Raw genomic sequence first — 26,627 nt, 5'->3', positions numbered from 1 at the left:
GTATAGTAGGAAGAAGAAGAAGAAGAAGAAGAAGAAGAAGAAGAAGAAGAAGAAGAAATTCAAATAGCAAATGTGTTATTTCACAGTGGAGCCATATTTATTCTATATTTAGCATTATTGTTGTAGAGTGTTAGGCAGTTTAAACCACAAGCTATTTTCATGACAGAGTAACTGTGCTGCTTTTTGCCAAAAGAGACTGTGAGTATCACTCCTATTTACGGTTCAGCTCCATGGTGTGGGAAGGTGCTGAGCTTGCACCACATGCATCTTGGTCTTGCATGGCTTCTTTTACAGGTTATATTTTTAATGTTTCAATAATATTCTTTAAAACATAAGTATAATTATAATTCATATGTTCTCTAGCTTTTGGTTCTGTATTTTTATGCCATCTAAGAGCCAACATGTAAAAAATTCAATGGATAGAGAAATAATTGGAAGAATAATCTTTGAAGCTAGAGAAGTTCCCCCCATAAATTTGGTTATCTTTCTAAGAAATGCTGAAATGTTGAGAATAGAGAACTCTTTGTGAAACTAGAAGGATTTTGGCATTAAAGAATCCAATCTGTTAAAAACAACGGCCCCTTCTGGACAATAAACTCTATGTATAAAAGTTTGTTTGGCTTCCTAAGTTCTTCATACCTCTGTATGTGTGTGGCTGTCTGTCTATGTATCATTCATGCAAATATAATTGAACAGTTATGGATTTGCCCTTTCCCTGAAATATTTTTGAAGATGTACGAAGGGATCCTCTGTCTTATCAAGGAGAAATTCTGAATCTGCTAAACTATATAAGTAATTGTGTAATTAGCATTTGACCTGAGGTGACTAGTTGATTTGAAAGGATTCTTTTTCCTTCTGAAGACAGCAAAAAGAAGTGAAAGTGCAACTAAGGAATGCTAGGAGGTAATTTTGGAAGCACTTCATTTTTTGTAGGGATTTTTTCTCCACTCTATAGTACAGTGTGTATTTTGAGATATGAGAAAAATTTATTTTTAGAAGGATAAAACAAATAATTTTCAAGCATAATGTGTCTATTACTTGAATGTAAGTCCATTGGGAAATGGAGTACTCCTACTAGCATTGAATATAAAAGGGCCTTTCCCTTACTTCTAAGGAGCTATGACAGATCTATTGACTCTAATGAGACAGAAAAATAAAGCTCCAGATTTCACAGGTTTTTTGTTTTGAGTTTTTGTTTTGTTTCATGGGGTTTTTGTTGTTGTTGTTGTTGTTGTTGTTTTTTAATTGGTGGTGGTGGTGGTGTGTTTTTTGCTTTTTTTTTTCCTAGTCAAGCACTGCATTTTCCTTTTCTATTTAATATTTATATTGAGAGTAAGCCAGTACTTTTGTTTTGGGCAGATTTACATTGGTTTAGATTATTTGGTCTTTTATTTGCATAATTTTATGGTGTCTCTTGAAAGTAAACTCAAGCTTATGTGTGATTGCTGGAGTATATAGGATTTATTTGCACATTAGATACCAAGAAAACATGTGCTTTAAGCCATACTCTAGCATGACAGTATGTTATACTTTAAAACAGATTGCACTCGTATTTCTTTACAAAATACTGACAAGAATTTTTAATGAATATTGGTTTGAAGTTTCCCAAAAAAAGTGTTTTATTTTAAATTCTTCCTGTACATATTTTCCAAACAATGGGAGAACACAACATGCTCACATTTTTGAGTTACAATTTTTGACAGGATTTTCCTGCTGACTAAATGGCATATTCCATTTTAAGACAGTCTTTCCAATATTTTCTTTATGTGGTGGCACAAAGGAAAAATTGTAGGCAGGAAAGTGCAAGGTCAAAACAATGAGTGGGACATACAGAAAAGATTATTGTCACTTAAAACGTGTCACCACAGTCTCCCTGAGAGCTGATCAGCAGCAACCTCAAAGGAGGATGAAGCCAAGAGACTAAAAAGCTTGTGTTTCTCCCTTTTGTACCTGCACCTCATCTCTCCTCTTGCCTCTCCCCAGACTTTGCACTGCATTGCTTCAGGGCTTGGGAATTTGCCTCTTATCAGTGAAAATGGTCACACCTGCTGATAAGGTGTTATTCTGCTCCTGTGTTGCAAAACCAGGCAGTGGCTTTGTGGTGCTCTGCCATCTCTGCACACTGCCCATGGCAGGGAGGGCAGTTTGGTTTTCACCTCCTCATTTTGGGTGTTTAGGAGAGATTTCCATTGGGAAGAGCTGCAAAAGCTGCTGGAAGGCCTGTGTGCTTCTCAGCACGTACCATGTCGCACAAAGCCATGGTCATTCTGCACAGGTGTCACATCTATTTCCTTTGTTTATTTCTTTTATCTCTTTACTGCCGTGGCAGCTGCCAGCAGATCAGAAAATCAATTACATGCAAACTTCTTCCTGTATCTGTAGGTAATGATTAATATAATTTTCCAAAGCCAGGTAAGGGACCTTCCTTCCCTTTCTGCTGCACCTGTGTTCTCTTCATTGAGAACAGTGTTGCCTTGACTATGAATTATCCCCTTTATATTTTTTTGCTCATTTCTTTGCCTGTCCCCCTAATTTTTCAGGCACCTGAAGGATTCAGATATTATTCACATGACACTGAAAGCAAACATTATATGCAAACCATTGCTAATAAACTGAAATTATAAAGCCAGGTAAAATAAAAATAACTGATAAAACAGATATGTACACTGTGATTCAGATTTAAAAGATTCAAACAGAAGAGAAAAACTGAAAAGTGGAAAAGAGTCAGTGGAACTGTCTTCAGGTATTTAGAGATTTTGAATATCAGACCATTTATTTAAATATCAGATTACAGATTTAGGTCTGTTCTTCAGGCTACTATTTTGGGAAAGGTTTATCTTTGGACTTTAGTGTAGGCTCTGAGCAAATCTCACATTCATCCTTGAAGTGAGGTCTGTGTGGAGCACAGCTTGCTGCAGGCTCTCTCCCTAATCAGGAATAGATACAATAGTCAGGCCACCAACACTGTTCATATGAGGAGAGAAGGTCCCATAGCCTGCTGAGTGAATCTGAGTGGACAGGGTCATACATTTAGGTCCTCAGTTAAGTATTTACAATTGGTTAGATGAGAGTGGATATAGCTAGGACTTAAAAAAAAAATAAAATCAGCTTTTTTTCTTTAAGTATTTACATCTCAATTGATAGCATTTCACTTGAAGCATACAGATTCTTCACTAAAAATTAATTATTTAGGTAAAATGGGGACAAAAGACACATTTCAGTCTGTCTTAGCAGAGAATTTTGGTTTTTCAAAGCATATTTTTGGGGTGAACTGCACTTGTTATTTTTAGGATAGTCTGATTTGCAAGAGCAAGCAAAATACAAAATGGTTTTAAGAGCAATAATACATGTAAGTTGTCTCTGTATTTCTATTGAGGATGAGCAAAACAAAAAGTTCTTACAAAGAATGGTTAAGGTGTTTATATACATGATCCATCAAAGTTCAGGTAGAAAGATTGCTTTTGCAGCTGATAACTAAACACATATTGTGAAATGTAATAAAAATAACAGTTCTCCTTTGCTATGGAACCTAGTTCCATAGGTAAGATCTGGGTTTTGAACAGAAACAATTTTCTCTATTTACTGTCTGTAAAAGGTCAGCATTGAACACAGAATTGAATAGACCACAGAATCTTCAGGGGATGGTGTTGTTTTTTGTTTTAGTGCCATCTGTGACACTGGACATTTTGTCAGTTCAGAACAAATAATAGCAATGGTGGGATGGGAATACTCACATATTCTGCTGACCAGTTTGTGGAAAATCGTGATTCAGCTGCTAGGAAGCACAGAAAACAGTTATTCTTTGATACTGTTGTAATAAGGGGTACAAAGGAGCGCAGTGAGGCTTCTCAACATCTGCATATAGCCAAGAATGATTACAATAGCCTAACATTTTTAAAGCTCTGACTAAACTGGTTTATAAAATAACTATTTAATAAAACCGTATTTTTACCATAAAATTATGACTTCAGACACTAACACAACCTTGGATTTCTTTGTCCATAGAGTCTACAGAAATCTTTAGGAACTGCCATTCTATCAAAGCAAGTTAAGAATAGCATTAATAGAGGTCACATGCTGCTATTCATTAATGCACAACTGTGTGGTCATTTGTCACGCATGCAAACAAACAGAAATTGTTTTAGTCATCTAATTGAGAGAGAGAATGTTGCTGCAACAATTTTTATCTCACTCTGGTTGTCAGATATACACTGAAATATGTTTATGAATGTAACTGTTGTCTTCTTATCCTGCCAGTAAATTCTCAATCTGCAGTAGCTTTTGTAAGTGAAATGAGAAACCAAAAATAATACAAAAGCCCCTCTGAGATGGACTTTGCAAATTAGAAGACTCCTTAATAAAAAAATTGTATAATCATTGACATGTAAGGAGAGAAAGTTGATTTTCATGTGTACTTCATTGTAGAAGTCAACATTCAAAAATATCTTAAATGTTTTATAAACAAAAGCTTGTCCTTTGAATTATGCCCATATCAATTTTTTTGTTTGTTTGTTTTTCCTTTACTGGGGTCGTTTTTGCCACACTAACAGAAGTGGTCACCAGGAATACTAAAGTGCTCGATGGGAATTTCTCTGTGTAAGACTGAGGAGGGAGGATCATGCTTTTGTTTTGGGCAACAGCAGCCCTACAACTTGCCAATACAGATACAAGGAGGACTTTTAGTGATCTTGTTATATTGATGCATGAAAAAAGCAACAAACATATCACAGTGCAGTTAGATGCAGAGTAAAAACAATTACAGTGTTGCTAGCCCCTCTTCAATGAAAAAGTTATTTTTCCACAGTTTTGGTTTGTTTGCATCTGTGATGGTGTATATATACACTAGGGATACATTTTTGTGCATTCACAGCATAATTCTAAGCCTCTAAGGGATTTCAGCAAAATAACTAAGGGAAATTAAAGTATACACAGACACTATACACATAAAAATCCCATTATATATTAAATTTAATGGCTAAAATAAAAATTCCCATACAACAGAGCAGTTGCTGAAAAAACACAAAACTTGAGCTTTTTCTGAAGGTGCTGAGATGTCTCTTGAAGTAAGGGTACACACTTTTCAGAATTGTCATCACTTGAAGAAGTAGGTCATCTTTGTGTTGTCATACTCTATTTCATCTGTACATAGTTGAGTGAAATATTCAGCAGTCCCAACCCTATTGAATTAAGGAGCAGGTAATTCCTGACACGTGGGAGAAACACTGATTTCTCTTTGCTTTTCTGGTAATCTGCTTCAGTATTTACAACTTTATCACTTGGTGTGGAAAAAGAAAAGATCATTGAAAATAACTTATTTTATTTCATAGTTATGATGGCTTACAAGTAAACATATTAATTAGTAACAATAATTACAGTCTGAGATAACAGTCTTCCTCAATCACATACTTGAAACTCTATTTGAGGAAATGATAAAAGATGGTATTTTGTTTTCAATTGTTCAGAAAACAATTTCATCTTGGTTGCAACTTCAGCAAATAAAAAAAAAAAAATTCTTAAACTGAAAAGGTAATCCCTTACTCCTCCTGTTGACAAAATTCTTTATTCTGCAGGGATTTTAACAGGTTTTTTTGGTTTTATTTCTTTTTAATGTGATGCTTTAAACTCATCTGAACCAGGGTTTGGAGTTTTCTGTGATCTCTCTTTAGTGGCTAGAAGACACCTTGATGCTTAAACTCAACTAAATTTTGTGAATCTATTTAATGCTAATGATATAATGCATTCTTCTCATGATTAGTATTACAGAAATGCAGTTTTTAAAACTGGTAAGATTCCATGAATTATTGAGTGATTTTGCTGGCAATCACATCACATATTGAAATTAAATGTGTTTCTCTGTACCACACTCCTATTGTATCATACTCCAAACTTCAAATCACTGCTGGCAACGAAGGTGTTCTAATTTTAAAGCTAAATTTGTCCATGGACCATTAATATCCATTTGGTTTGCAGCCAATATACCTTTCCTCCCATATAAGTCATATTTGTGAGATTCATTTCCCTAGGTTAAATTAGCCACATTTTTCTAACCTCTTCTCCAAAAATCAACCATCTGACTAAGCATTTGTTTGCACATAATTTCTCCACTTGAGGTGGAATCCAAAAATAAGTTTAAGTTCCTAAGTGACATTTTAGACAAAATTGATGTGTAAATTCAGGAGAATGAGCCTGGAAAACTGTCTGTGACCTCCACAGACACTTTATCTGTGAAAACCTATCTGCATTTTTTCTAATTCTGGATGCCATAGAGGCTTCACTGTGGACCCTGTCTCTGCCAAACTGGCTTCATTTAGACATTTACCTCCTGCCTGCTTAACACTATTTGGATAGAGAAAATGTGGGATTTTAGTATTTTATTTCTGTATTTTTTTTCTTCTGCCAGATCTACAGTCTTTGTGGTCATGCTCTGAATATTTATGCTTCTCTATCAATCTATGTGGCAGAGCTGATAACTTTTTTATATGTAGATCTAGCAATTTGAATATTTCTTCTAGAGGCAGGAGATCTAAGTCCTCAGTTTGTGTGAGATTTGAATTTGTGGATCACACACCCCAAAGAACTGCTGAGGCCAGCATTCCCTTTCTAGATGGGAATGTAGCCTTCCCTCTCTGTGTTTTGTTCAGGCAGTGTCTACCACAGGCAGAGCAAACACAGCAAGGAGAATGCACAGGCTTGACGAGTACAGAGCAATTTGTGGATGAACACACACAGCAGATAGATATCAATGAAGAGTTATTAATTAACACATTCACCACCTCAGTGAGATCTTTGGATAGTGTCTGCTGGCCAGACAGTCATCAGTCAGGTCAGACAGCAGCAACTTCTCCACCCCCTTGGAACATATCAGCCAACCTTTACACTTGCTGGGCTGTTACCATCCACTTCTCTTTATTTTCCTTTTGGCTTTGTACCTCTTCATGTCAGTATATTTCTACCTGAATTTTTCTCCCTGTGACCCTATGGGGCTTTACATTTTTTTTTTTCCTCCAGTTTTCTTATATCACCTGGTTTTCTCCAAAATACCATCTCAGCAGTGTTTTTCTCAATAAAACTGAGATGAGAACTCTCAGCTGTGCTGTACCAGCCTAGGCCTTGAATCAAACACCTGAAACTCTGAGCTGAGCCTTTCAAGAGTTCCTTCACTCCTTTACTTTGCAGGATGGGCCATTCTGTAACCAGCAGGGCAGAGCTCTTGCTTGATGGCTGAAAAACAGACATTGACAATGAATATTAGACATATGCCCTTTTCATAATGACATTTGTTTATTAAAAAACCATGAGAGGAGAACATCGTGACAGAGCTATTTTGCTCTGCTCAGCAATATTGGGTTGTAAGGGTTGCTGAAACCAGGGAGAGCTGTGGATTCAGGGTATTAAAGCTCTTGTATCACTTTAGTGCCAATCATAAAGTCTATGGCCAATTCAGGGACCAAAGGGTGTGAAGAATTCTGTAAGGAACTAAGAAGATTTATCTAGTGAAGACTGCTAAAAGAAGATGATGTCCATTTCCCAACTCCTAATAAATTTGGGTTGACAGGCTTACTGAAGAGGTAGCCTTAGGGAAAATCTTGCATTAAGGGCATGGGGTTAACTGAGGAAAAGACAAGTCTAAGACTGAGGCATATGACTTCATGGTACAAAATCTGATTTTACAGAGAACCATTCTGACAGAGAATCGGGAGCTAGAGGCCTGGTGCTATAAGATGATTTTTGTACATTCTTTTGTGACCAAATATCTGCATGGTGATGAGAAACCATTATATGAAACACATAGCTTTGGGAGTGTCATACAGCAGCACTAAAAAACAAAGTGGTAAATAGATGCAGATATAGAAGTCCAAGAGCACAATGGCAAGGTTCATTAAATCATGGATATCTGGACAATTCCAGGTTATTTCCCTACTATCACATTCATCATTATGGCAGAGAGGCAAGTCTGTGAGTTCCCTCTTTTGATAAAATTTAGTGCATTTTACCAATTTTCTAATAATCAAATTTCTTTCTTCATGTTAATTGTCATTATTTTCCTTTTTAAGAGTTCTACCATGTTCTCAGCACAAAGCATAGCCCTTGAGTTGCAGAAATTTACTCCAGGGAAAAGACACTAAATAGACACAGCAAGCAGTGCAAACAGTGACTGGGTAACTAAACACTTAATACTGTTACTGAAGTTGCTGAAGTTGTTATAGGTATCCAGAGAATGGGGTCTGTGAAGGATTTAAATGAGGGAAAGGGAAGTGATGATGAATCTGAGAAGGAGCAAGTGTATGAGCAGTGAGTAGCTGCAGCTGGGAGGTACGAGATGGAATCTGCACCAACAGCAGAGACAGGAGAGCCAAGTGTAGATGTACTCCAAATGTAGATTGAAAAGAAACAAACATAGAGGCCCTAGAAACTGGATATAAAGAAATAAAAAAAATAGGTTGAACAAATGGCACTGCAAAAAGAACATGTGAATTTAAAGTATAAATTATCATGTCTATAGAGAATATCTATATACCAGTAATTTTTTAAACTATGGATTATTTCATGGCAGAAACCACTTCATTATGTTTTTTATATAATTAAGGATGGCTAAGGCTAGATTCTGAAAAGCTTAATACATTTAAGTACTGTCTTATTCTCATGCCCTGTGCTGACTGAAGCTATATTAGCACAAATATTAATGGCATTATTTCTGCTTACATTGGGGAAGGAGCATTTTTCAGGCTGAATGGATAAAGCAAAATCTACCCCCTTTTTGTGGGTTTAAAATCTTTTCAGCCCTCCAATAAATTGAAAAAAAAAAAAGACTATGATAATTATTTTGCCAACTTTTTAATGTTGATCCTCACAAATTTTATGAGAAAACAATCAAAGCTAATATGAAATTGGATCTGTTTTTCAGTAGTCTTTTTATGCTGCATTTTATCTAGCATTTTTAGTCCATTTCAGACTTCTAATAATAATTTAATGATTTTCTGTGGGGCAGATTTTTTTCCTGCAGCATTGCTTCTATTTTAAGTTCATAAAATACAGTACACAACATATGAATGGCTTCCAATACAGTTTTCTAGGAAAAGAGAGGAAACTGTGCTAAGAATTCCAGATAAACCCATAAAAAATAAATATTTGCAAGAAAAACGAGTTATATTTTGCACATTCATTTAAAAAAAATAATTTGTATTTCTTAATTAGTGCTTCCTCAACAAATGATGTGTAGTTGGAATACTGTAACTCCCAAGGAGGAGAATAATGGATCCTGAAGGATCATGTTTAAATGTTTTTTTCAACAGAAAATAATTTAAACCTTAATTATAATTAATAGTCTGATTTAGAGCCACATTCAGCTTGGATTTGCATAGGATATAGTAAGTGTTAGGGGAGATTACTGCTTCAGCTGATAAATTGCATTTATTGGGACAATATTATTTGGTACTATTATTAAATGTTTTTGTGTCAATTGCTAGGATGCTCACTAGTTTGGTGACTTCTATAAAAGTAGAATAATAAATACACAAGATAACTTTTTGGTGACCTGAATGATGATGCATATATTCTTGCTTTGCTTGTGCCTCGACCAAAATTTTAAATAGCCTCTCCTTAGTTGCATTTCCATAAAACTAGCCCATTTGAGCTGTTCTTACTTAAGATTTTTGTCATGTCATCTGTGTTTCTTGTAATTTATATATCACTTTTATAAAAATTGTTGATCAGCTATTTTTAAATGTAAATTTTATTGCCCATTATACACCACTTATCCACCAGTGAAGCTCATATTGCACTAGTGAAGTAAACCTTCATTAGCTATTCTAGTACCCAGAAGAGAGTGTTTTTCTTTCCTTTCAGTGCCTTTCTGTGCTTAAAATTTTCTTTTGCTATTTTAAAGGAACTATGAACTAAATCTCACTGGAAACAGTGTGATTACTCCTCTTATGTAGTAGCTAGGCAACTGGCTAGGCACAGATAGAAGCACTTGTCTTTTTTCTGATTTTGGGGAAGAAAAGTATAAGGAGCCAGGGTGCAGCAGGGATTTAGCAGTAAAGTGAGCAGAGAGGTGATCGTCCTGTTGAGTTACAGCCATAATGAATTTATACAGATACCTGTACAAAACCTCAAGAGAGAATTTCCTGAGAGAAACACAGCCATGAGTGCCAGTTGGTTCCCTTTTTCTCAGGCTAGCAAAATTATAGGGAGATAACGATAGATTATAGAGGCTTTAGAAAGAAATGTATGTTAGAAATATGTCAGCAAACTGCATATATAGGTCATCAATGCTTTGGAAAAATGTTGTTGCTGTTAGTTTTCACAGTGCCTTTTTTATATTTGTTCATCTTGGCTCTCTGGATGGAACCTGATATGCTCCATATCTGGAATGGTGCTATGGAGCTTCCTGCAAGAGAAGGAAAGAAAAGAAATAACTTACCAGGATGTGACCGTGTTCACAGGGGTCTCAGGTTGAGGGAAGAGACGAGGATCTGACTCCATGTGTCAGAAGGCTTGATTTATTATTTTATTATATATATTACATTAAACTATACTAAAAGAATAGAAGAAAGGATTTCATCAGAAGACTAGCTAAGAATAGAATAGCAAAGAATTATAACAAAGGTTTGTGGGTGGGCTCTCTTTCTGAGCCAGCTGGGCTGTGATTGGCCATTAATTACAAACACTCAACATGGGCCAATCACAGATGCACCTGTTGCATTCCACAGCAGCAGATAACCATTGTTTACATTTTGTTCCTGAGGCCTCTCCTAAGGAAAGGATTTTTCATAAAAGATGTCTGCGACAGCAGGATACATAGCGTTCAGATGGAAAGAATTCAACTGTATCAGCTGAAAACACTGTATGATTTTATTGTTGCTTTTTCAAATAAGTAACTTTATATGTTTGTTGTGTCACAGGTTCAGGAATGGCTGTGCTTAAACTGCCAGACCCAAAGGGCAATGTCAGGACAACTTGGAGATATGGGCAAGGTGCCACTTCTGAAAACAGGCCCTTCACAACCAACATCCAAACCAGCTGCTTCTCCTCAGAAACGTCCTGTGCCTGCTGTCTCCCATTCCCCTCAGAAGACTTCCACACCTCCCACTCCAGCAGCAGCAAAGCCAAAAGAAGAACCAGGCGTTCAGAAGGAAGCTCCGAAACTTCAGCAGGGGAGATTGGAAAAAACATTGTCAGCTGATAAAATCCAGCAAGGAATTCAAAAGGAAGATGCAAAACCTAAACAGGGAAAACTTGTCAAGACACCCTCAGCTGATAAAATCCAGCTTGCTTCTCAGAAGGAGGACCCAAGGATTCAGCAAACAAAATTGACAAAGACAGCCTCCTATGACAGAGTTTTGCAGGATGTTCAGAAGGAGGATGAAAAGCTCCAAGAAGCAAAGCTGGCAAAAACATCCTCAGCTGATAAAATTTTGCAGAGAGTTCAAAAGGAAGACATAAAAATCCAAGAGGCAAAATTGGCAAAGGTACCCTCAGCTGACAAAATTTTACAGGGAATTCAGAAAGAAGACCCAAAACTTCAACAGATGAAAATGGCAAAGGCACTGTCAGCTGACAAAATCCAACCTGCAGTTCAGAGGGAAGATACAAAACTTCAGGAGGTAAAATTGCCAAAGGCAGCTTCAGTTGATAAAATCCAACATGGAATTCAGAAAGATATAAAACTTCAACATGAAAAACTTAAGAAAACTTCATCGGTGGATAAAATCCAAGAGGAAGGTCAAAAAGAAGAAACAAAACTTCAGCGAGGGAAACTCTCTAAGACACCTTCAGCAGATAAAATTCCTGCAACAACAACTGCAGACCAAAAGATACCCCTAAGCACATTGGAAGAAGGTAAAGAAACTGTTCTCCCAGAAAAGAGCACACCACATCCAGAAGACAAAAAGGCAGAAGTTACAGCTGAGATTAAAGACCATGTTGCTGAAGAGAAAGCGGAAGTTGAAGCACCTTATAAGGGACTGCAGGCTAAGGAGCAAGAAGATGTTAAGAAGGAGGATTTGACAACTGGGATTTCACAAGAGGTTTTGAAAGCTGAAAAAGCCCAGGAAACAGAAATTCCTGTTCAAACAACACCTTTGCCAGGAGCCGACCATGTGGAAGCAGTGCGAGAAAAAATAGTAAGTGTTTTTCTGCCTCCCACTTGCTTCTCTCCACCTTAGAATCCAGACCCTCTCCTTCCTGTTTTACTGTTATTCTTTTTACAAAATGATTCTAAATTATAAAATCAATGACTTCCATCGAGTGAAAGGTTCACTAGTTAGTCTTATGCTCTACATGCACATTTCAAGGTACTTGTCTGTTTTTAAGTCTCAAGCAGTTAGGCATTTGAAACTAAGGCAAAGCTCTTGTTCAATAATTTTTCCAGTATTTCAGATTTATTTACCTTGATCTCTTGACTCTTCAGACCTCAAAGATTAACTGTTGAAACTGGAGTGTTTTCACAGTTCTCAATCCCAAAAGGGAATAATCTGAGAGAGTAACATGTACATCGCTTTGCAATAACAAAATATAATATAAATTTTAGGAATACTTTGTGATGCCTGAACATGGTACATGAAAGTATGCAATCTTTACATCTTTTTACTATTTAACTGATTTATCTCATATGGACAAGTACATTCAGGTAGGATATTTGTGGGCTCTCATGTCAGAGGAATGGGTGAGTTTGTGATAGCATGTACTAGAGGTCAAGTCACTTTATCAGCTGAAGATAATAGCATTCACAATTTGTTGAGAAATGAAAAGTTAAGGGGTTTTGTATTAGCACTGCAAATTAGGTGCAGTGATTATTATCTTATGAAAGTAGTATGTTATGAGGGTATATTGTAAACTCAGAGTAACCCCAACAAAGGGAAGAAATGATGCATCTGACTCTATTGATATCAGAAGGCGAATTAATTACTTTATTATACTATATTATTCTATACTATATTGCAATGCATTTAAACTGAAACTGCACAAGCACTCAACTCCACAAAACCTTGTGACTGTCTCCTGACAGTCATGGCACACACATGTGGATGCAATTGGTAACCTTGGCTAAATAATCTCCAGAACACCTCCCACATGAGCACAGCAAGAGGAGCAGCAAATGAGATAAGAATTGGTTTTTCTTTCTCTGAGGTTTCCTCACTGTGATTCCCATAAAATATCCTTGGGAAGTAGTACCTTGCTTTTCTCTGTGAAGAGAAATGTGGCCACAAGAGTAGGAGTAGGCTTAGGGAAAGTATATAACCTTTGCAAGAATTGTATTTTCAAATAATCCTAGTCAAAAAGGTCAAGGATTTGGTTGATTTTGTTTTATGTATTTCCTGGTGGTAATTAAGATATCTGGACAGAAAAATATTCCAGTTCAGAAATTTTGCTTTGGAAAATACTATTTTCATGAACAAAGTCTCCTGTCTGAAATAAACCTCCTATTACACGTTATGTTCACTGCTCTTGATCATATCAAGAGTTATGGTGTATGATCATACTGAGGGAATCCCTGAATTATGCTTAGAGTAACATAGCCAGAAATCCTACCTTTTGGACCAAACAAAAAGGAGATCTGGGGAAATCCTATTTCAAATTGTTCAGTATTAAAGTTTCTCACCTAGCTTGTGCTTTGTAAAATTACCTCTGATTTATTTTTAATTTATCTTTATTGAAGTACTTCAGTGTTGTCTGTGCTGTTCATCAAACATTGCTAGGCACAGCTCTTCCCAAGAGCGTGTGATAAAAGTGGAAGAGGTGATGCCAATTTAGATATCACACATTGCTTCCATTTCACTAGGTAAAAGACAACATGTACACATTGAAGAATATAATTTATGTGTATTTCAGGGCAGAATCATATGGAGAATTTCAGCTAGGTATATTTTTAATTAGGGATGCAAGGGAAAACCTTTCTGCACTTGACAAACCACTGTCATTTTATATTAAATTCTGTGGAAATGGTAGTTACTAACTCTTCTAGCTTTCCAATAGTAGATAAGCAATTTTTGCTATCCTGTTTTTCACTTAAAAAAAGGCAGCAATAAGTCCCTGGAGCATGAAAAGGCCAAAGTTCTGATTCAGTACAAACAGAATAATCAATGGGAAACCATAGAATCATAGAATGGTTTATATTGGAAAGGACCTTAAAGTTCATCTAATTCCAACCCCTCTGCCATCAGCAGGGACACCTTCCACTAGACCTGGAGGCTCAAAGCCCCATCCAGCCTGGCCTTGTGCACTTCCCTGGATGGGACATCCATCCACGTCTTCTCAGGGCTACCTGTGCCAGTGATTCAGCTACTTCATAATAAAGAATTCCTTCCTAATATCTAATCTAAATTTGCCCTTAGTAAGTGTGAAGCCATTTTGCATTATCCTGTCCATGCTCTTCTAAATATTCTCACTATTTGCTCCGTTCAGATTCAGGACAAATCACAGATATCAATTGAGAGATCTATTATCCTTTAAACAAAAAAAAACCAAAAAAAACCAAAAAAAAACAAAAAACCCAAAAAAAACTACCACCTTCACCACTAAAACATGCCCATAAGTACCATATCCAGATGTTTTTTGAACCGTAAGCTTTATATTTTCAAATAAGAATAAATAAAAGTGAGGAAGAATACAAACAAATAATATTTATAAAGCTAAAACTTCTAATACAAAATAGTTGTATAATGAATTGTCTCTGTCATCACAGAAAAGCCACTGAAATAGCACAAATACAGTTGGAATTAGATCCTTTTTTACATTAGTTAGAGAGGCTGCATTTGCTGTTTTTAAAGTCTTATCCAGACTGCAGGTTTTAAAAGTCCCCTTCTTCCTCATTTCTCAAGAAGTTGCTCTCATCAATGTCCGTATTAGAGCTAAATTTGTCCAGTATTAAAAACACACAGTAGGCAAACTCAGAGGAAATGCCATTGAAATATTCAGAAAAGCCCAGTACTGCGACATGTACCAAAGTACTTCCTAATTTACAAGGGAAAAAAAAGTTTTTTTCATTTAAATGTATTTTTTTCAATCTCAAAGAGTTGTAGAATATATATACACAATCTTTATCAACATTTTTTTGGCAATATTTTGTCATTCATCTAAAAATCTTATGTTTATGATATGTTTGCAAGTTTAACAATAATGCTGTCTTTGTGGATGTGATGGCCAGTACCACAGAAAATAAGCTAGCTGTCTGTCCGGTTTATCTCGGCTGTTTGAGGGGCCTGGAAAGGCCCGAGGTGGCCTTGGGGCAGCCCGCGTATCGAAGGACGAGAAGAGGCTTCAGTTCTTCTTTCTGGTTTTATGTTTATTAATTGTTTATCTAAAAGATGTTCTTTCAGCCGAACAAAGATCTGCTCAGCAGTCAGCCATGGGCACACTGACTCTTCCCCCTGACCGCCACGTATCTTTATACCCCTTGCTACGTATACAATATTTATCATTTTTCCCCAATACCGTCTATTGTTATAACTCGGTGTACTCTTAGTAATAACCAATCCAAAGGTGCCACCGTGGCCAAAGAAGATGGAGGAGAGGAGGAAGAAGAAGGAGGGTAGGACACACCCCAATTCCTCCATCTTACTCCTCTAAACCCCCCTGTACATAAATCTTAAACCTTGTGTCTCACCCTCTAATTAACTAATCCCTTCACCATTCACCCTGTGAAGCCCTCATCCTTGTCGTCTCCTGTGCAGGACCAAAGTCCAGCCACCAGACACTTCTGGCAACATTCCAGGACTCCCGAGACCCCCAAGCTGGTCTCGGAGGCTCAGCATCTCAGGACTGAGATCTTGAGATCCGACATCTCCCCCTTCTGTTTGCCCCAAGAAAACCTCTTTTACAATCCGATTCCAGGCATCTGGGACGACATGGATGAGGACTAGGAGAATTATTACAACATAAAATCCTAAACTATTAAAACATAAAATCCTACCCTTAAAATTCTTCTCCAAATGGGAGAAATGTCAAAGAAATCTGCCCTTAAAATTCCTCTCCAAATGGGAGAAATGTCAAAGAAATCTACCAGCTGATCAATATATGATCCTTTGTCAGTTTCCCCTATAATAGGTAAATTTACCCCATTGCTTATTGCAATTCAAGATCCCAAGGAGAAAACCCCCCAGAGTCTTTTGTCCTTATACAGAAATATTCAAGACCCCAAAGAGAAAACCCCCCCCAGAGTCTTTCGTTCCTCTTGTTTCTCTTCTGAGTTGTCCTTTGCAGTCTGAGTCCCGACTTTTGTCTGAGTATTCGTTTCTTCTTATATCTTGTTGAGGAAAATCGCTGCATAGTTGCAGACTCGTTACGAAATGATGCTGTAGCTCTGCTGAACCGATCCGGCATGTCGTGCACTTCGGTCATTCCCCCACGAGTGGTGCTGTCACCGGGCTCCGTGGCTGGGATGACTGCATGAACACAACTGCCTCTCATTCAGCCGATTGTCGCTGTTTGCAGGCTTACTTGAGACCGGGGTTACCTAGTTTTTGATTCAACTGACAATAGGGTGAAAACACACAAGCCTCCCCAGGAGGGGAGAGGCTTGGGACTCCACGAGGGTTTTTACCAAAGGCACCAAGTCTGGAGAGGGCCCCTCCTCGCCTGAGACGTCACCGGGGGTCTGGCCCGCCCCCGCCCGCGCTCGGCGCATGCGTGCTTTCCGAGCCGCCCTCTGTCTCTCCCGAGGTAATTTTTCCCTCTCCCTTTTTGTTCCGCCTCTGAATTTTCCCCCTTCGGTCTGCCCCGACTCTGTCTCCTCCTCCTCCGACGCTGTGTGTGTGTGGCCTTTCGTCAGTGTGTGCGGCCCGCCCCCGCCGGCACCCGCGCCGGCCGCGTCTCGCTCCGGGTTTTTTTTGCGTCACAACCGTGCGCCCCCTGTGTCTCACGGCAGCCTTTCTGGGATTGCGCAATTTCCCCCATGCCGCTGCCCATGTCGGACGCCCCTGCTGCGCTGGCATGTGACTTCTCCCCCGGGTTCTTGTGAGTTTTGCCCGCCGCGCGCGTTTCTGCTACCTCGCCGGCCCCCGGGGCCGCTGCACCTCCCGGCCCTGAGCTTAGCAAAGCCGTATCTGAACACGCGTCTCTTGTTTTTTCTTCAGCCGCGCTCCCCGCCTGCTCCGCCGCTGCCTGGCTGCCGCGAGAAAGCGCCTCCCCCGATCCCTTTTTCTCTCCCCCCTGCTCTCCCCCCTCTGCTCCTTTCCCCCTTCTGTTTCTGAGTCCTCCATGCTCTCTGGGGTTTTTGGACGTTTTTGGGGTTTCCCAGGGTTTCTGGGTTTTGGGACCGGGTATTTTAATAATATTTCTTGCTCTTTTTCTCCAAGAGCATTTTCCTCTCGGCCTTTTAAGGCCAGAGCTAATAATTTTTTCCTGGAGCCTTGCTCCCCCCTCTCTTTCAGAGAGGCCCCCCCCCGGACGTCTGCTGCGTCTCGGGGTTATTTCTTCCTGGCCTTTTAAGGCCAGAGCTAATTTTTTTTTTTTTCCGGAGTCTTGCTCCCCCCTCTTTTGAGGGCCCCCCCCCGGACGTCTGCTGCGTCTCGGGGTCTTCCTTCCTGGCCTTTTAAGGCCAGAGCTAATTTTTTTTTTTTGTGTATGTTTGTGTCACACCTTATAAGGCGGACAAAATTTCCCGTTGTTCCTGGGAAGGTGTGCCCCCCATGTTCTTATTTTTCAGGCTTTCTTACCAAATCTGTTGTTCAGAGCAGTCTGGACGTCTCGGTCACTGTCCAGCAGATTACGAGAGGTGGACCCAGGGCACCTTCTGGTTCCAGTCCGGGCTGTTCTGCTACGAATTATCTTCGGCAGAAACTGAGAGATGGAATTCTCAGTGACTGCTGGTTTTTTGCAGTCTCTGTTGGCTTTTTTTTTTTTTTTTTTCTTCTCTCTTGTCTTCAGGGCTTTGAAGGTGGTGGTGGTGCCCCCCCCCGAAAGGTTGTGGTGGTCAGAGCTCACCCAGTGGAAGCCAAATGCCCGGTTTATCTCCCTGAAAGGTTTTGTGGTGGTTGTTGTCCGCCCAGGGAACGCCAAGTGTCCGGTTTATCTCGGCTGTTTGAGGGGCCTGGAAAGGCCCGAGGTGGCCTTGGGGCAGCCCGCGTATCGAAGGACGAGAAGAGGCTTCAGTTCTTCTTTTGGTTTTTATGTTTATTAATTGTTTATCTAAAAGATGTTCTTTCAGCCGAACAAAGATCTGCTCAGCAGTCAGCCATGGGCACACTGTGCCGTCCCCCTGACCGCCACGTATCTTTATACCCCTTGCTACGTATACAATATTTATCATTTTTCCCCAATACCATCTATTCTTATAACTCGGTGTACTCTTAGTAATAACCAATCCAAAGGTGCCACCGTGGCCAAAGAAGATGGAGGAGAGGAGGAAGAAGAAGGAGGGTAGGACACACCCCAATTCCTCCATCTTACTCCTCTAAACCCCCCTGTACATAAATCTTAAACCTTGTGTCTCACCCTCTAATTAACTAATCCCTTCACCATTCACCCTGTGAAGCCCTCATCCTTGTCGTCTCCTGTGCAGGACCAAAGTCCAGCCACCAGACACTTCTGGCAACATTCCAGGACTCCCGAGACCCCCAAGCTGGTCTCGGAGGCTCAGCATCTCAGGACTGAGATCGTGAGATCCGACAGCTGTCCTTTAAGAATAGATGTAGGTAGTGACAATATCCTAAGTCTCAGACTACACAAAATAGGGAAAAAAAAACTCAGAGGCTTTTCTTGTAAGTATTGCTTGCATGAAAATTTTTGCATGTACCATGGTGCAGGCAATGATACAAACAATAATTTTAGAAAATATATTCATATTTTGGTAACCTTTAAAAGAAAGTTGGATTTTTCTCATCCTGTTTATTTCTAGTGAGAAATGAAGTCTGTCCTCAATGTAGATCTTTTTCTTCTCCTTGCTTTACCAACAGCAGACTTTCTCACATTCAGTTTCCTGGGATTCATAGCAGTCATTTATGTCATTCACTGAGGTTCAGCACCAGGATGGGCAACAGCTGCCATTTCCTCTGGTTTGGTCACAGAAGGTATTAAATATTGGACTCAGCTGAAAGGATACACACAAAGGCTGAAGCTGTTTCATGACCAGTTGTTCTCTGCTTTTTTCTGTGCTTAACTGTTTAGTCAATGCCTTCTGTCTCTGCTTTGCACCAATAGTATCACATCATCTTGGAGAACCAACTTCTGAGAGGTTCAGTTTCAATGATGGATGCATTCTGTCCATCAGCTCCTGGGAAACCTTCTGAGCTTGAGCAATGTTTGCATTTTTAGTAGCTCATCTAAATTTATCATAATGATTTTTGTTGGGTGTGTCTTCATAACTGTAAACATACTGGTCATAAATGAAAAAATAACAGTCAAATGTCAAGTGAAGTTTTAGTGAGGAACATGCTATTTATAGAGGGAAAAGCAAATTGATTTTAATGATATATGTATTTTTGAAACATAGCAAAATAGATTTCCCTTAAGAACTTTCTTCTTTAATAAAGCGGACAAAGATGTAAATATAATATACAAAACCTGAAATTTTAAACTTTGCTTCACTGCTGACTTTTTGTAAAGACCATACATAATGCTGACCATAAGGGCTAGATAATATCCAAGACTAGATTCTTCAGAATATTGAGAGCTGTAGGCTTCAAATGGTGATGCCTTTCCAAAGCTGTTGTAAGTACTGCAGGTTTCTCCATGTTTATATATTAATCACAGCCTTATCATTCAAGAAGTCCTTAGAAATATTTGTTTTCACATTGGATTTCTATTTGCAATGGATTTTGCTGTGACGGCAGATATTTGAATTTACAATATTGGCTATAATGTTGATAAGAACAAATGTAGTTTGTATTCAGTGTAGTATCTGATTTTGCAAACTATTTAATAAATCACTCCTGTGAATGATGATTAATAAAATATTAATTAGTATACACTGTAATAATAATATAAGTAATATGAATATAAATATTAGTGTTTGAGTGTAGGATTATGTTCAAAGTGATATGGCTAAAAGCAAGAATGCATAACTTGGATGTAAATAAAATCTAAACCTGATTCGTTATAAAAAGTAATATGACTGACTATAAAAAATAGTTGGGTTTTGATATTTTGACCCTAAATGTAACTTTAGTGTGAATAAACTTTGAAAGTACTTGTAGTTCATAGCAACTTGAGTGTAAATGTAATTTAAAATTATAATTAACACTCATGATAATTTTTCTAGTATATTTATTCCACAGTATTTTTAACTACTTTTCAAATAATTATGTTACCAATGAAGTCCATCAATTAAATCTTTAAAAAAATGGTTTGCTCTACTTCAGAAATCACTGACTTAGATTAGCAAATTTGGTAAATATGACCTGTTATTGAGAGCCCTAACAAAAAAAAGATCACATCTTATTAATTAAATCATGAGGCTTTGGGATGCTTGTTCTCAATTTGCCAGTGGATTTGGGGACACTTCCTAAAATTGTCAGCCCAAAGCAGAGCTATGGTGACCTGTATTTTGGAGAGTGAACTGTTTTAGCTGAATAATGAGGTATTTTCGCTAAGTACAGAGCATTCCACAGCTGTGAGAAGCAAGAGTGAAATTGTTACAAAAATACTTTCTGTAGGATATTTTTAGTATTTTTGTTATTTATAGAAGGAGATAGAGATGCTTGTCAGTCAGAATGAGGTAGAAGAATCTGGAATGACTGAGGGTGTTTTATTAGGGATGAGAAGGAGAACGTTGGTTCTGATGCTCAGTCAGGACTGCCTGCCTTCTTGGCTTCCTTTAATCGATGACCATCGTGCTTTCCTCCCTGCAATTACACTGCCCTACCAGCAGATTACTCTGCACTACCAATTTACCAAGAAACTTCTTTTTCATGAGATTCTCAAAAAATAGTTGTACAGTGCCCAGCTGTAGGGGACCTTCCAATATGTGGGGATATTCCAAATATCATTAAATCATGCTTCACTGCTCTATGTATTCTGTTGTATGTTGAAATGTGTAATACTTCAGTCAACAAAATCAAATCATGAGGGGAAAACTTAACACATTTCTAGCCAATTATAAAATGTTGAATGGGCAAAGAAAGGAGCAGACTCCAGAAATTCTGCAGACATTTGTAAAGCTATATTACTTTGTGTTGAAAACCATGTAGGCAGCTTTAAAACAGTAAATAAAATCTTCAAATAAATATACCCCTGGGCAAGCTGTCCCATGAATGTATGATCAAATGGCAGGTTATCATTAATAAATGTTCTTAAAACAATTAAATTTTATATTGAAAAATAGAAGTTCGTCTTGAAACCAGTAAAATCAGTTGCCAGTGTGGACAGCCATGGAAAGCTTAGTTAGAGTCAATGAAAAAATCAAAATTTGAGGAACTTTTTTGTTTTATTCTAATAGTTTTGAATAGCAAAATTAGTGTTCAGTCTTCATCTGAGTAATGAACTCATCTTTTAGAAATAAACCCCACTTTTTAATTGCCAGGAGACATTAAGAATTTATATATAAATATATACACACGCGTTATGTATTTATTTTTTTAGGAAAAGGAGGATGACAAATCAGACACATCAAGCTCTCAGCAGCAGAAAAGTCCACAAGGTCTGAGTGACACCGGGTATTCTTCTGATGGGATATCAAGTTCACTTGGTGAAATTCCAAGTCATATCCCCACTGATGAAAAGGATTTACACAAAGAAATTAGTAAAAAAGACACCATTTCACAAGAAAGTCCACCAAGCCCCTCAGATCTAGCTAAATTGGAAAGTACTGTACTCTCAATTTTAGAAGCTCAGGCAAGCACTCTTTCTGATGAAAAATCTGCAAAAAGCAAAGAGCTTTCTGAAACATATGGTGAACAGACAAAGGATCAACTTAAAACAAAGCCTTTGCCCGTCACTCCAGAATCTTACAGTTCAGAGGAAGAAGACTTAAAAGCTATCAAGGAAGGTGAAGGAACCATTGTAGAAGAGGGCAAAGGAACGGCCTCCTCCCAGGCACAGTACAAGGAAGAGCATGAAGGAGATGACATATCAGCAAGAAGGCAACAGCGCTATGACTCTGTGGAGGACAGCAGTGAGAGTGAAAACTCACCTGTCCCAAGGAGAAAAAGAAGAACTAGTGTTGGTTCTTCAAGCAGTGATGAGTACAAACGAGATGACAGCCAGGGATCAGGTGACGAGGAAGACTTCATTAGAAAACAGATTATAGAGATGAGTGCTGATGAAGATGCTTCAGGTTCCGAAGATGATGAATTCATTAGAAATCAACTCAAAGAGATCAGTGCAGCTGAAAGCCAAAAGAAAGAAGAAGTGAAAAGCAAAGCCAAAGGAACAGCTGGAAAACACAGAAGAATGGCACGGAAAAGTAGTGCAGGCTATGATGAGGATGCAGGAAGAAGACATTCATGGCATGATGATGATGATGAGACTTTTGATGAAAGCCCAGAGCCAAAATACAGGGAAAGTAAAAGTCAAGACAGTGAAGAACTTGCAGTATCTGGAGGAGGAGGCCTTCGACGTTTCAAAACAATAGAACTAAACAGTACAATAACAAACAAATATTCTGAAGTATCTGAACCACAAAAAGGTATTTTATATTTTGATGAAGAGCCTGAGCTAGAGATGGAGAGTCTTACAGATTCACCAGAAGATAGATCTAGAGGAGAAGGATCTTCTAGTTTACATGCTTCTAGTTTCACACCTGGTACATCTCCCACTTCAGTGTCATCACTTGATGAAGACAGTGACAGTAGTCCTAGTCACAAAAAACTGGGAGGGGAGAGCAAACAACAGCGCAAAGCAAGGCATCGGACACATGGTCCTCTTCTTCCCACTATTGAAGATTCTTCAGAAGAAGAAGAACTAAGGGAAGAGGAAGAACTGCTAAAGGAACAAGAGAAACAACGTGAATTAGAACAGCAACAAAGAAAAAGTTCTAGCAAGAAATCTAAAAAGGACAAGGATGAGCTCAGAGCCCAGAGAAGAAGGGAACGTCCAAAGACTCCACCAAGTAATCTTTCTCCCATTGAAGATGCATCTCCAACAGAAGAATTACGACAGGCTGCAGAAATGGAAGAGCTGCACAGATCCTCATGTTCTGAATATTCACCCAGCATTGAGTCAGAACCTGAAGGTTTTGAAATCAGCCCAGAAAAAATAATAGAAGTGCAAAAAGTTTACAAATTGCCTACTGCCGTCTCTCTATACTCACCAACAGATGAACAACCAACTGGACTCCCAAAAGAAGAGAGTGGTCAAAAGACACTGAAAAGTGCTGAAGAGGTATATGAGGAGATGATGCATAAGTCCAAATCATTTCAAATGTCAAATGAAAAAGATGAAGTATTTGAAAAAGAATCTTTGTATGGTGGAATGCTAATAGAGGATTATATTTATGAATCTTTAGTAGAGGATACTTACAATGGAACTATTGATACTAGTCTTGTTATGAGACAAGATGAGAGCAGTGAATATATACAACCGAGAGGAAAAGAGAAAAAAGCAAGAGCTTCAGAACAGGTCTATGATGAACCACAGAAAGTTAGTGATCTAGAGAAAGACTACTATAGTGTTGAGACTTTACATACTATTGTGCCTCAAGAAGATATTGTTTCTAGTTCTTACATTATCCCAGAAAGTCATGAAATAATTGTATTAGACAGCACAGTAACTTCCACCATGGAGGAAAAGCATTTGTTAGATGCAGAAGCTGCTTATGAAGAGCTTATGAAAAGGCAGAAAATGCAGCTAACCCCAGGGTCTAGTCCAACACAACCAGCTTCAGATTTCATTCCCACATCTGATACAAAGGTGTCTGGAGGTGGAGAAATAGTAGATAGTACATCTTTAACATCAAGCACTACTTCAGCAATCTCAGATGTGTCACCTGTCAGTAGCACAACACTTTCTATCCCAGATGTTAAAATAACACAGCATTTCACAGCAGAGGAAATTGAAGATGAATACTTAACAGATTATGCCAGAGAAATTCAAGAAATAATTTCTCATGAAACATCAATATTGACCTACTCTGAGACATCAGAAGGTGCTGCATCAGTTTTACCTTCTGATACAGCTTCCTTAACATCATCTACATCTTCAGTTTCTACCACAGATAGTTCCTCACCCATAGATAGTGCAACCACAGGTTATGTAGGCCCATCAGATGGTGTAAGTAAACCAGCAGATTCTGAAGGTGTCAGGATAGTAACACAGGTTCCCTTAACATCTGCAAAAGAGTACTCTGAAGTGAGCATGCCTTATGAATCTATTGCCGGAGCCACTAAAAAACCATCTCTTGAATCAGATGCAGAAAGTGTGGAGCAAACTGCAGTATGTTTGCCTGAAACTGCACCTTTAGTGGTGGCAACTACAGTTACAAAATCCAAGGAATATGCAGCTGACATCATTACCTTTGATACATCCAAAGCAGAGAAGGAAGCAGCTAGAAAAATTATAAGTACGGTAGAGGCTGGCAGTGTCAAAATTCATCATGAAGAGCCACGCAAAGAATTGGGTGTTGATATGAAAAAGATTGATTTGACTAGTGCTGCATCTGAGCAACCACCTATATGTATAGCACCAGTACCACTACCAGTTACAGAGCCTGCACCAGAAATATCTTCTGTACTCACTCACAGTGTTGTAAGTAAGACCAGCATGGTCTCTGTGCCTTCCTCAGCTCCTGCTGTTTCAGCCAAAGTATTCTCTCTTTTTAGAAGCTCTTCTTTGGATTCTTCTGCTCATCCTTCTCCACCCCCACCTCCTCCTCCTCCACCACCTCCTCCACCACCATTACCACCACCACCTATTTTACCCAAGCCAGCCATTTATCCCAAAAAGAAGCCACAGATTAAGGCTCCAGCAGCAACAGCTCCCACAGTGGTACCTCCAGTCACAAGTGTTCCAACACTAGAGTCCACAGCTGTATTAAAGGATCATGTGGTACCTGTCACTAAAACATACACCCCAACACCACCTCCTGTACCACCCAAACCATCCTCCATTCCAGCAGGGCTTGTTTTCAGTCACAGGACACCTGAAGTAACTAAACCTCCAATTGCTCCTAAACCAGCAATTCCTCCACTCCCAATAGCTGTTCATAAGCCAGCAGAAACACAGCCCAAACCAGTAAGCTTGGCATTGACTTCAAGTATGACTCTGAATTTGGTAACCACAGCTGAATACAAAATACCATCCCCCACTTCCCCTTTGTCTCCACACTCTAACAAATCTTCACCAAGGTTGGCAAAACCTTCACAGGAAACCTATGTTGTCATCACATTGCCATCTGAGCCTGGAACTCCCACTGAAGCTATAACTAGCCAGGCTGTTACCAGCTGGCCTCTAGAAGCACCTTCTAAAGAACAGATTCCCCAACCTATGCAACCAGTTTTTACTACACCCATGAAAGCTATGGATATTCAAAGCATGGCAGGTCAGAGTATGTATATTTCAGGTGCACTGCAAGCTATTCCTGTGACAACACAATCAACTTTTGAAAAAATCCCTAGTTCAAAACCAGAAGTGGTAACAACAGACATAACCAAGACCACGGTGTCTGTGGTTAAGGGTCCAGTGCCTGGTTATGGTTTAGGTAGTGTTGCTATAACTATACCTCCAGAGCCACTACACATTGTAGACCAGCCCAGATACAGAGAGAATGGAAGGTTCCATCCTTTGGGCGATGTCATCGACCTTCGCACTCTGACTAAGATGGACATTGAAATGAGGGACAGCTGTATGGATCTCTCTGCTGTTTCCATGGATGTAAGAAGGCAAATGCCAGCGAGTGACACAGGTGGACGGCCAGTAAGTACTGTCCAGCCATCCATAATAAATCTTAGCACTGCGTGTGTTGCTGATGCTTCTCTGCCTGCAGTCACTGAGACGGTGACTGTAGTGACTTGCACTGCCACTGTGAGCTACACCACCAGCACAGACAGCCTTGTGGATCTGGGGCACGCCATGACAACGCCGCTGCAGCTAACAACATCAAAACATTTTGAGCCTGCATACAGAGTGACAGGCAGCCAGGCCTTCTCTGCAGGTAGAGATGAAGTGCCAATAAATTTATCACTAGGTACTTCAACACAGGCAGTGACATGGGCTACTACAAAGCCTGTTACTGTGCCACCTGTTGGGGTTACAAATGGTTGGACTGATCTCTCCACTTCTCAGGAGCCAGCAGAGAGTGGAGCAGTTGACCTTAGCACCACAAAATCCCACAGAACAGTAGTAACAATGGATGAAACTGCTTCAGGTATCATAACAACGGTAATAGAAGATGATGAAAAGCCTGTAGATCTGACTGCAGGGAGAAGAGCTGTCTGTTGTGATATGGTTTATAAATTGCCATTTGGTAGGAGCTGTACTGCTCAGCAGCCTTCTACTACACTTCCTGAAGATCGTTTTGGCTACAGAGATGACCATTATCAGTATGATCGTTCAGGGTCGTATGGTTACCGAGGAATTGGAGGTATGAAACCATCTATGTCTGACACAAATTTATCAGAAGCTGGACTATTTGCATACAGAAGCAAGAATAGCTTTGATTATCGAGTTGGGGCAACTGATACAGCAGTAGATCTTACTTCTGGAAGAGTAACTACAGGTCAGTATGACACAGCAGCAGATCTTTCTTTGAAATA

The 26,627-nt window shown here is 39.1% G+C and overlaps 1 protein-coding gene across 7 annotated transcripts in view; it reads left to right on the top strand.

The window, feature by feature from the left end:
• Positions 1–26,627, top strand: part of PCLO (piccolo presynaptic cytomatrix protein) — a 326,044-nt gene that overhangs the window by 128,863 nt on the left and 170,554 nt on the right. For all 7 annotated transcript variants that reach the window (XM_064702961.1, XM_064702964.1, XM_064702962.1 and 4 more), the window contains exons 4-5: positions 10,905–12,125; positions 21,520–26,590. In XM_064702961.1, coding sequence (XP_064559031.1) covers positions 10,905–12,125; positions 21,520–26,590 — 6,292 coding nt within the window. The remainder of the gene's footprint in view (positions 1–10,904; positions 12,126–21,519; positions 26,591–26,627) is intronic.

Source organism: Zonotrichia leucophrys, chromosome 1A (assembly GCF_028769735.1).
Source record: "Zonotrichia leucophrys gambelii isolate GWCS_2022_RI chromosome 1A, RI_Zleu_2.0, whole genome shotgun sequence".
Taxonomy (NCBI): Eukaryota; Metazoa; Chordata; class Aves; order Passeriformes; family Passerellidae; genus Zonotrichia; species Zonotrichia leucophrys.
The sequence above is the reverse complement of the archived record's forward strand: the minus strand, read 5'-3'. Positions and strand labels throughout refer to the sequence as shown.